This window comes from Dasypus novemcinctus, chromosome 23 (genome assembly GCF_030445035.2).
Source record: "Dasypus novemcinctus isolate mDasNov1 chromosome 23, mDasNov1.1.hap2, whole genome shotgun sequence".
NCBI classification, from domain to species: Eukaryota; Metazoa; Chordata; class Mammalia; order Cingulata; family Dasypodidae; genus Dasypus; species Dasypus novemcinctus.
This window is the reverse complement of record NC_080695.1, coordinates 71,433,762-71,446,189: the sequence shown is the minus strand read 5'-3', so window position 1 is coordinate 71,446,189 and position 12,428 is coordinate 71,433,762. Positions and strand designations below refer to the sequence as shown.

Here is a 12,428-nt window from a genome sequence, read left to right as displayed (position 1 = left end):
TATCCACTATCGCCAAAAGGTGGAAGCAACCCAAGTGTCCTTCAATAGATGAAGGGAGAAGCAAAATGTGGTCTATCCATACAATGGAATATTAGTCAGCCATAAAAAGAATTGAGTTGCTGGTACATGCTACAGCTTGGATAAACCTTGAAGACATCATGTTGCGTGAAATAAGTCAGACACCAAAAGACCTCGCATCCCAGGATTGTTGGGAGGATGAAATGAGTCGTTCCTGTCAAACATTGCAGAGTTGGCACCAGTGAGCATTCAATAAATGGAACTGGAAACGGACTTTGGCCCAGTGGTTAGGGCGTCCGTCCGTCTACCACATGGGAGGCCCGCGGTTCAAGCCCCGGGCCTCCTTGACCAATGTGGAGCTGGCCCATGCCCAGTGCTGATGCGCGCAAGGAGTGCCGTGCCACACAGGGGTGTCCCCCGCGCAAGGAGTGCACTCATAAGGAGAGCCGCCCAGCGCGAAGGAGGGAGCAGCCTGCCGAGGAATGGCGCTGCCCACACTTCCCGTGCCGCTGACGACAACAGGAGCGGACAAAGAAACAAGACGCAGCAAAAAGACACAGAAAACAGACAACCGGGGGAGGGGAGGGGAATTAAATAAATAAAAATAAATCTTTTTAAAAAAATAAATAAATAAATGGAACTGTTTGTTGCTGTTATAATTGAAGGTCCCTTCTAGCACTAAAAATTCTAGGATTTTTTTTTTGGGGGGTGGGTGGGTGTCATGTATTTTGCATGGCACTGTGTGCTGGGAATAAATGCAGTGTTGAAAATATGTAACTATGATCTGAGTGCTGTGAAGATTGGCATAGATTTCCAGAGTAAGGACTATCTAGATTAAGGCTTGAAGTATGACTAAGAATTGACCAATAAAAGAGTACAGTAAGCAAAAAAATGTTCCAAGCTAAAAGAAGAGCAGTTGTAAGGTTGTAAGTTGTAAGGTTGGGGTAAGGTATGGGAAGAGAGACGGGGTACAGCTGACAGCTAGGATGCATAAATGGGCTCTGTCAGTCGTGTTCAGTCTCTGCTCTGAGAGCAGTGGGAGTCATTTGAAGTTGCTTGGTGGGGTAAAACATAATCAGATGTGCCCTTTCAAAAACAGCCTAGAGGTATAGGATCACTGGCGAGGAGCTTTGGTAGGGGGGAGGTGATGATGGGCCTGTCCTAGGTAGTGGCAGTAGGGAAGGAGAGGAGTCAATGGAGTTAAAACAGATTTTAAAAATAAACAGACAAGACCTGGAGCTTGACTGGAATTGACAGTGACAAGGCGAGGGGCGTTTCAAGGATGCGGGCTGCCCAGGAGGAGCCAGGGGTCTGGAAGGCCAATGGTGTTTCCTCCCCACTCCGCCAGGCCTGGTATGAATCTGTTCTGTAATCCCACTGCTTACACCCTTGTGGATATTCTTTTGCATTCTAGGTTCCATAGATGAGTTCCTTTTGACAAAGGCAGAAGACGAACCAGAGAGCTTTGATAACCGCTATGTAGTGGCAGTTTCTTTCGAAGATGTGAAAAACCACACCGTAGTGACAGCTCTGTTCAACAACCAGGCATACCATTCCCCCGCCATGGCTCTGACTCTGGTGGACAATTTTCTATTCAAGTTGCTTTCTGGCGAAGGGGCTTCCATTACTGTATACAACCACCCTCAACCTATGTCTTCCCAGGAGACCTCTGAGAGTATCTTGTATCAGTATGTGTAACCTCCCTTCTTTCCAGGTTAAAGCTTTCACATCTGCAGTGCTTCTCCCTTTACCATCTGTTTGTCCCTTGTTTTGATTACAAATTGTTGTCTTAGAAGATAGCTGTTATTAGCATTTTACTTAAACTGCTACCTCTCTCCTCATGTCCTGTCTCTTACAGGGGCCCCAAAGGGCACTACCTTGTTATCAACTTGGTTTTTGGAATGGCTTTCCTGTCTAGTTCTTTTTGCATCTTGACAGTCAAAGAAAGATCCACGAAGGTCAAGCACATCCAGTTTGTCAGTGGAGTTTATGTGGTTACTTTCTGGCTCTCTGCACTTTTGTGGGATCTCATCTCCTTCCTCATTCCTAGTCTGCTGCTGATGGTGAGTGCTGGATAGTGTTGTCCTGGACATCATGGGAGGCTTGACCGGGAGCACTGCCCAGAACCCAAAGCCATCCCTGATTCGGGGATCCATGGTGTGAAACCTCTGCCCCTCAGTAAAAGATCCTGTGTCTTCAGGAGAAGAAGAACCTGCTCTAAATTCTCAAATACATAGCACCCACAGAGCTCCTGCCCCAAGCTAGTAAGAGGCTATGCCTTCAAGACATGGATTTCGGGAAGCAGCTATGGCTCAACTGGTAGAGCATCTGCCTGCCATTTGGAGGGTCCAGGGTTTAATATCCAGGGCCTCCTGATCCATGTGGTGAGCCGGCCCATGCACAGTGCTGCCGCATGCAAAGAGTGCCATGCCACTCAGGGGTGTCCCCTGCGTAGGGGTGCCCCATGCGCAAGGAGTGTGCCCCACAAGGAGAGCAACCCTGCACAAAAAAACACAGCCCACCCAGGAGTGGTGCTGCACACACGGAGAGCTGACACAGCAAGATGACACAACAACAACCAACGACACAGTTTCCTGGTGCCGCATGACATGAGTGCAAACAGACACAGAAAAAAACGCACAGCAAATGGACACAGAGCAGGAAATGGGGGGAAGGGGAGAGAAATAAATAAAATAAATCTTAAAAAAAAAAAAGCCCTAAATTGATCTTACCAAGTAATCTTAAAAAAAAAAAAAAAAGACCTGGATTTCTATTCCACCCTCCCTCTCAAAAAGGAAAGAAAGGAAACAGCTCTCCAGGGTACGATGGGTTGAAGTATTTGATGTGATTGCATTAACTAGCTTGAAGGTCCCCTGCAGAACCAATCACGATCACGTCCTCATTTGTGCTGCCCCTGGATTTTGTAAACATATATGAACCCCTTATCTCACGCTACTGCAGATACTGATTTCTAGGTGAGCTCCTTGAGAGCAGAGCCTCAGGCTTGCTCATCTCTGTGTTGATGGCTGATGAATGGAGTTGGCTGTGGGGTATTGCTAGCACCTTATTTTTAAAACTAAGATAATCATATCCTTCCTTCAGTGCTCAGGATTGTCTGGGGTAACTTTTCTCCATTCTTTCTCCTCCCCTCCTCCCTTTTCCTAAGGTGGTGTTTTTATACTACAATGAAGAAGCTTTTATACAAGATGGCAACTTAACTGCTGTTTTCCTGATATTGATGCTCTATGGCTGGGCTATAATCCCCTTCATTTACTTGGCCAGCTTCTGCTTTGGCAACCCTGGTAGTGCTTGCGTTAAGCTCATCATCATGCTCACCTTCTTGAGCATTTGCCCCATTATTCTTGTCACAGTCACAAGTGAAAAAGGTGAGGACCAGCATATCTACATATCACACAGATTTAAGTTTTCCTCTAACAGCCACAGAAGTTGTACCCATGAAAACGTGTCTACCAAAGACTTGCATAAGCACATTCATAGCAGCTTTATTCTTAAGAGCCCCAAACTGGAAGTACCCCCCAAGTACCCACCTTTGATTGGAAAACAAAGTGGATCACTGCTCAGCCATAAAAATGAAACAAACGACTGATGTGTGCAGCACTGTGGATAACTACCAAAAGTATGATGTTGTACAAAACAGGTCAGACCCAAAAGAATGCACACTCTGTGGTTTCACTGATGTCAAGTTCATGGTATCTGTGGCTATAGGATCAGAACTTTGTTTGACTTAGGGTAGGGGGAGAGGATTATCTAGAAAGAGACACTGGGGAACTTTTTGGGCTTTTGAAAATGTTCTATACCTTGCTAGGGGTGTTGGTTACATGGGTGTACACATTTGCCAAAATTTACAAATTGCCCAATAATTATCTAGCTGAATTAAACTATAATTCAATAAAAAAGTAATGAGTAAGTAAACAAGGCAAGTTGGTGAGGGGAGGCTGCTTGATGAGTGTGTAATGAGTAAAAGAAGCGGAAGAGCGAACGTTCACATTACACCCAAAAACTGGCATTTCATGTGTGTGCTGCCATCTCTGGGTCAGAACTGGATAAAGAGGCTAATATTTTAACTCTGTAATGCTCTTTTCATTTGCTTTTTATGTGGACCACCTCCTTTAAATAGGACTCTTTTTTTTTTCTTAATTTCTGCTTTTATCTTGAAGTCATTCTGTTAAAGAACTTTCCCATGTATGTGTTTGTATACACACACTCTCAGGGCCTCACTGGGATGGCCATGGCCATGATTGTAGACAGATTGTCAAGAATATGATCCCACTAAAAAGATAGAAAAGGAAATAAAATATATTAATCCACAATGAGGAACCATCTAAAGTGCATTCAGGGAGGGGCAATGGCTGAGCCGGGACATAATTTGCCCCCCACAGATTCTTGAGGTTTGGGACCCAGCAACAGCAGATGTCTCAGAGAAAGGGTGTGAAGGGAGGAAATAAAAAGTCTATACTATCCCTACCATCTGTACCTGGAAGCACAGAACATGCAGGGAGTCATGTCAGCAGTCAGAGAGAGCTCCCCAAAATGCCCTGCACATTCTGGTTTGCTCCCTGCCTGGTTGCCCTAAAATGTATCTGCCCCAAACACAAAGCTAGAAATTAGCCTCCTTGTATCTCATTTGTTTATATGAATGGGCAGTCAGGAACCACCAAACATTTGAGGATGGCTGCACCATGAGAGACAGACCAAAAGAAACTAGCAAAATTGAAGCACAGGTAGAGAGAAAAGGCAGGGAGCAAAACAAAAAGTCTAAAAGATTTTAGAAAACAGTGCATCCTTTGAACAACAAAATACTATGAAAAAGGAAAACTCTGGGATCAAGAAAACTGAATATCAAAATAAAAAGCAGCAAGGTTAGAAAATAAAGTTAAATAAACTTCCCAGAACAAAAAGGTAGGAGAAATATTAAATATGACAGAAACACAGGTGACATGAAGGTTAACCCAGGAGATGCTCTATTCAGAAGATAAATCATTCCAGAAAGAACAGAGGAAATGGAATTAAGGAAATTAGGAAAGAAACAAAAATTTCCAGAGCTGGAAAAAACCTCAAAATGAATTGGAGTTGCAAACATCTGGTAGCTTCAGTTAGATGTATTGTAGTAGATGTGCACCTTCCCTGATTCTGGTTAATTCTGTGGAGACATCTCTGGGGCCAATGTGGGACAGGAGGGAGGAAGGTATCTATTCTCAGCTTGCAATCACTCCTCTCTTTAGGGTGTGTAGATAGATCACCTAAAAGGAAGCTGGGTCTGGATGGAGACTGTGGTTTACTGTTAATTCCCAGGTTAGGTTCATGAGTCTTATGTAGTCTGTCTACTCCACTAACAGGGTCTGGAAAGCTGATTTTCTGGTAGATTTACCCCCCTCCACCTCAACTTCCAAATTTAGAATTCTAGCTGGAGAAAATTAGGAAGGCATGACACATCATGCTACCTTCAGCCTCCGCCTTCCCCTTAGGCCACCTATGCAGCTGTTCTAGCAGTTCAGTCCTCAGTGCTGCTCAATGTTGGTCCCCAAAGCCATGACTCTGGGACCTTGGGTTCTGCGTCCAGTAAGGGTTGCACAGCTTCTGAGTTCTTCCCCAAACTAATTTTCATGCGTGATGGGTGGATTCTGACTCTATTGCATGGTTTCTGCATCCTGGCCTAGGAAATGTTGCTTGGGAGACCTAAAATAGTTCATCCAAGTTCAACTTATGGTATATCACAGTAGCCTCAACTGATGGTAATTTAAGAGATTGGTACCTAAAGGCTGTATTACACAAAATCCAAGTCCTGAAAGTAGAGTTTCTTTCTTTTTCTTGGTTCAGCCTCTCACCATGCTATCTGTGAACCATTTGTCCATGTGCTTTCTTCTCTGAGCCTCCCATTGTTTGGGAGCTGGTTGTGTGAGTTGTTATGAAGTATGCTGCATTTTTCATCTTTGTTGATGAAGATCTTTGGGTTTGTGAAGGTCATCACCTAGCAGCATAAGGAGTTATCAGAAATAAGCAGGAAGCGGCCTATGGGGTGTGTGTGAGCTCAATTACTTTTATACGATTGTCCTATTGGACCATACCCTACACAGAATACTATTAATTCATTATTTTCAAGTTAATTATATTAGAAGTTCATTTATTTTTTAAGGCATTTTGTGTTTATTTGTTTTAAGGAAACATTTAAAATGCACCACAGTTTGTTTATAACACCATTTGGCATTTCTTCATTTTTTAATATAACTTGAACCTAATAATTGACTTCTTTGACCTCTGAGATTCCCCAATTTCTTTTTTTTCATTTTTTATTATCTTTTTTTTTTAAAGATACACAGATCAAAAACCCAATTTCTTTACGTTTATTTTATAACCAGCCAACTTACTGAACTCTCTTTTATTTCTAATAGTACTTTGGCTAACTCTCTTGGCTTTTACAGGCTAATGTGTAACATCTGCAAATAATGATAGTTTTGCCTCCACAAACTATGTAGGGAGGGCTGTGTCCTTATCCATCCATAAGACAGTGCTCAAACAACTCCAAAGCTGGTGCACTAGGCCCTGCACTGTCTGCCCTCAGCTCACTTGTAAATCTCACTTTTTTCCAGCCCTCAGATTCACCACCTCCGTGTGTATATCCCATACTCCAGCCAAGATCCTGCTTATTTTCCCAAATATGCCATGTTCTTTCTGATTCTTCTGCATAAACAATTGGAATAGAAATACAGTGATAGATTCAAAAAGCTTTGCTAAAGAAAGAATACAGATAGCTTGAAGGTTGGATGACTGTAGAGGCCTGGGGAAAATAAGGAGTAAAGCAGAACTAATTTTCTGTTCTGGGGACCTAGAGCTTGATGTCCAGAGATGGAAATAGGATAAAGAGGGACATTGGGTGGGGAGAGATGATTGAGGACATGTCTTTTTCTTTCTATAAGGAGAGTTAATGTTTTTTATACTTATCACAGATCTAGGCTACACAACAATCTCAGAGTCCTTGGACGATGCATTCCTAGTACTTCCAGGCCACTGCCTGGGGATGGCTTTCACTAACCTATATTACAACTTTGAACTAAAGAAGTTTTGTCATTCCAAGAATATGAACCAGACTACATGCAATGATGTCTGTGAGTATTTTATAAATGAAATTTTTAATTGCCTTTTTTTTTTATCCCCCCACCCCTTGTGGCTTTTTGCATGCCGTCTGCTCTCCGTGTTCATTCTCTGTGCGTTCTGTGTATTTATTTTTATTTATTCCCCCTGACCCTTGCGGCTTGCTTGCTATCTGCTCTCTGTGTCCGTTCGTTGCACACTCTTCTGCGTTTTTGCTTATCTCCCTTTTTGTTGAGTCACCTTGCTGAGTCGGCTTTCTGTGGTGCCTACGGGCTGGTGGCAATGGCGCTTCGGGCCAGGCAGCACTCCGCAGTGTGCGGGCGAGCCTGCCTTCACAAGGAGGCCCTGGAATGTGAACCAAGGACCTCCCATATGGCAGATGGGAGCCCAACTGATTGAGCCACAGCCGCTTCCCTTAATTACCTTTTTAATTGAAATTAATTCACATAAAGTATACAATTCAGTGGTTTTAGTATATTCACAAAGTTGTGCAACCAGTACCACTAATACCAGAATATTTTTGTCACCCCAAAAAGAAACCTGTACCATTAGCAGTTACATGCCATTTCTCTCTTGCCTTAGCCCTGACACTGACAATCACTAATCTACCTATTTTGGGTATTTTATATAAATGGAATCATAAATATAGGCCTTTCATGTCTGGCTTCTTTCACTTACCATGTTTTCAAGGTTCATCCATTTTGTAAACATTTAATCAGGACTTCATTCTTTTTAAAGGCTGAATAATATCCCATTGTATAACATACAATAATTTATTCATTCATTAGTTGATGGACATTTGAATTGTTTTTACTTTTTAGCTATTATGAATAATGCTGCTGTGAACATTAATGTATATTTTTGTGTGAACATATATTTTCAGTTCTCTTGGGTATGTAACTAGGAGTGAAGTTGCTGGATCATATGGTAATTATATGTTTAACTTTCTGAGGAACTACCAAACTGCTTTCCAAAGCAGCTGGACCATTTTACATCCCACTGGCAGTGGTTGAGTGTTCCAGTTTCTCCATGTTCTCTCCAACACTTGTTAATTTACTTTAAAAAATTGTATATTGTAGTAATAGAAGAACATATAACATCGTTATAAAGGTAATGGTTACAAGAGGTTCTAAGGGAAGGGGGAGGGAGTAATACGTATAAAACAAGACATTATAAGGGCATTGGAATTTAGTGTAAACCACAATGTAAACTATAGACCATGGCTTGTAACAATGCTTCGATATTTATTCATCAATTATAACAAATGTACCACACAATTATAAGATGTTATTAATAGAAGAAGGTGTGAGAGGAGGAGGGTGGGGTATATGGGAATCCCTTATACTTTTAATGTAACTTTCCTGTAATCTAAAACCTCATTAAAAATAAAGTTTGTTATATTAAAAAAATAATTATAGCCATCCCAGTGAATCTCTCGTATCTTGTGGTTTTCATTTGTGTTTCCCTAATGACTACTGGTGTTTAGCTTATTGGGCACTTGTACATCTTCTTGGATGAAAAGTCTTTTTGTCCATTATTGAATTATTTGCCTTTTTATTTTTGACTTGTAAAAGTGTTTTCTGTGTTTGGATGCTAGACCCTTATCAGATATATGATTTGCAAATATTCTTTCTCATTCTGTAGGTTTTCATTTTACTTTCCTGATTGTGTTCTTTGATACATAAAATTTTTTATTATGGTAAAGTTCATAATTATATTTTTTCTTTTATGACTTGTGCTTCTGGTGTCATATTTAAGGAACTATTCCCTAATCCAAGGTCATGAAGACTTACACTATATTTTCTTCTATGAGTTTTATAGTTTTCACTCTTAAATTTTGATTTTTGATCCATTTTGAGTTAATTTTGGTATATGTATTAAGTACAGGTCCAATTTCATTCTTTTGCATGTGGAAATCTTTTTTGTCCTAGAATTATTTTCTAAAGACCATTCTTTCCCCCATTATATGAACTTGGAACCCTTGTCAAAAATCAATTGTGAATTCTACAAAACATTCCGGAAAGAACTGACACCAATCCTGCTGAAACTATTCCAAAACATCGAAACGGAAAGAACATTACCCAACTCCTTCTATGATGCCAACATTACCCTAGTACCAAAGCCAAACAAAGACATCACAAGAAAGGAAAATTACAGACCAATTTCTCTAATGAACCTAGACGCAAAAATACTCAACAAAATACTTGCTAATCGTATTCAACAACACATCAAACGTATTATACACCACGACCAAGTGGGATTCATCCCAGGTATGCAAGGATGGTTTAACATAAGAAAATCAATCAACGTAATACACCATATAAACAGATTGAAGGAAAAAAATCACATGATTATATCTATTGATGCAGAAAAAGCATTTGACAAAATACAGCACCCTTTCTTGATAAAAACACTCCAAAAGATTGGAATACAAGGGAATTTTTTGAACATGATAAAGAGTATATATGAAAAACCTAAAGCCAATATTGTTTACAATGGAGAAATCCTAGACTCCTTCCCTCTAAACTCAGGAACAAGACAAGGATGCCCACTGTCTCCGCTCCTATTTAACATTGTCTTAGAAGTACTTGCACGAGCACTGAGGCAAGAACCAGAAATAAAAGGCATTCAAATTGGAAAGGAAGAAGTCAAAATTTCATTATTTGCAGATGACATGATCCTATACATAGAAAACCCTGAGAGATCTACAACGAAGATTCTAGAACTCATAAATGAGTTTAGTAAAGTCGCAGGTTATAAGATCAATGCGCAAAAATCAGTAGCATTTCTGTACACCAATAATGAGCAAGATCAGGAGGAAATCAAGAAACAAATACCATTCACAATAGTAAATAAAAAAATCAAATACTTAGGAATAAATTTAACTAAAGAGGTAAAGAACTTATACAACGAGAATTATACAAGATTGTTCAAGGAAATCAAAGAAGACCTAAATAAATGGAAGACTATTCCTTGTTCATGGATAGGAAGACTGAACATTATTAAGATGTCTATCCTACCAAAACTGATCTACACATTCAATGCAATCCCAATAAAAATCAACGCAGCATTCTTTAAGGAACTAGAAAAACTAACTATGAAATTTATTTGGAAAGGAAAGAGACCCCGAATAGCCAAAGACATACTGAAAAAGAAAAACGAAATTGGAGGAATCACACTACCTGACTTCAAAACATACTATAAAGCTACGGTGGTGAAAACAGCATGGTATTGGCATAAAGAGAGACACATAGACCAATGGAATCGAATTGAAAGCTCTGATATAGAACCTCACATATACAGCCACATAATATTCGATAAACCCACCAAACCCTCTCAATTGGGAGAGAGTGGCCTATTCAACAAATGGTGTCTGGAGAACTGGATAGCCATATGTAGAAGAATGAAAGAGGATTACCATTTCACACCTTATACAAAGATCAACTCAAGATGGATCAAAGACCTAAATATAAGAGCCAAGACCATAAAAACCTTAGAAAGCAGTGTAGGGAAACATCTACAGGACCTAGTAATAGGGAATGGATTTATGAATATCTCACCAAAAGCACGAGCAGCAAAAGAACTAATAGATAAATGGGACTTCCTCAAAATTAAAGCCTTCTGCACCTCAAAGGAGTTTGTCAAGAAAGTAAAAAGGGAGCCCACACAGTGGGAGAAAATATTTGGCAATCATATATCTGATAAGAAACTTATAACTTGCATATATAAAGAACTCCTATATCTTGAAAATAAAAAGATAAACAACCCATTTAAAAAATGGGAAAAAGACTTAAACAGACACTTCTCCGAAGAAGAAATACAAATGGCAAGAAAGCACATGAAAAAATGTTCCAAATCTCTAGCTATCAGGGAAATGCAAATCAAAACTACAATGAGATACCATCTTACACCCATAAGATTGGCAGCTATGAAAAAAACAGAAGAATACAAGTGCTGGAGAGGATGTGAAGGAAGGGGAACACTCATCCACTGCTGGTGGGAATGCAGAAGGATCCAACCATTCTGGAGGACAGTATGGCGGTTTCTCAAAAAACTAGCCATAGATTTGCCATATGACCCAGCAATACCACTACTGGGTATATACCCAGCAGAACTGAAAACAAGGACACAAACCGATATATGTACACCAATGTTCATAGCAGCATTGTTCACTATTGCCAAAAGTTGGAATCAACCCAAATGCCCATCAACAGATGAGTGGATCAATAAAATGTGGTATATACACACAATGGAATACTACTCGGCTGTAAGAACAAACACACTACAAACACATGTGATAACATGGATGAATCTTGAGAACCTTATGTTGAGTGAAGCAACCCAGACATTGAAGGACAAATACTACATGACCTCAATGATATGAAATAACCAAGCTGCCCTAGATAGCAAGAGACTGAACGATAGGCTTACAGGAAATCGGAGGGTGGAGGAAGGATATGAGCCGATGTCTGCAGGGGTGCAATTTAAGACGAGAGGGTGGTAAGTATGAACACAAAGAAGAGATAAAATGGGGGCAAGGGGTTACCTTTTGTTGGGGCTTTACGGGTTTGAGGGTGGCTGGGGAGGGACGGTTGGGTAACGGTGCCCAAAAGTGGGGGGAGGGAGGGGTAGCATACGAACACAGGAGAGGGACAGGAGGTGGTGGAGAGTAAAATGCCGAGAAAATCATAACAAAATATAATAAAGAGGGTTACCTGTTTAGAATGCTCGGAGGGGAGGGTCTGAAGCAGGACGGGCTCCTGGGGAATGTCTAAATGCTCATTCTGCCAGAGTGGGTGACACCATGGGGTAGAATCCCAAGTAGTGAGAGTGGGGGTGGACCCACATCCTGGGGAGGACTGATGCCACCAAATAGAGGGAACTCTATCCCTCGAGAGAAAGGGTGGCCCCCAGGGCATTGGGGCAGTTGAGCAGGTTAGGCCCTGAACACTATTCCATCTATCTCTGGAAGTGGCTCCTCAGGAAACGGAGGTTGGTTGTCACTGTGGGCACCAAGGTGGAAGGGAAAATGGACGCTAAATGTGTGGAACCAAAGTAAATGGGGGACAAGAGAGGAGTTTCTTGAGAGTACAGAAGGATGGATATAAAACATGTAATATTACACCATAACATATAGGAGATGATAGACTGATAATGTAAACCATAATGTAAAACATAGGATAACTAAAAATGTAAAGAACTGTGTATCCTAAAGTAAGCACCATAATGTAAGCACAGATATTACCTTGTTAGAAAGCTAATATCTCAGACTCTGTACATCACTTTAAGTAAATATGATG

The 12,428-nt window shown here is 40.8% G+C and overlaps 1 protein-coding gene across 1 annotated transcript in view; it reads left to right on the top strand.

The window, feature by feature from the left end:
* The window catches only part of LOC101411420 (ATP-binding cassette sub-family A member 17-like), a 258,746-nt gene that overhangs the window by 197,918 nt on the left and 48,400 nt on the right, over nucleotides 1-12,428 (top strand). The window contains exons 21-24 of the mRNA XM_071211442.1: nucleotides 1,433-1,706; nucleotides 1,877-2,081; nucleotides 3,185-3,404; nucleotides 6,984-7,142. Coding sequence (XP_071067543.1) covers nucleotides 1,433-1,706; nucleotides 1,877-2,081; nucleotides 3,185-3,404; nucleotides 6,984-7,142 — 858 coding nt within the window. The remainder of the gene's footprint in view (nucleotides 1-1,432; nucleotides 1,707-1,876; nucleotides 2,082-3,184; nucleotides 3,405-6,983; nucleotides 7,143-12,428) is intronic.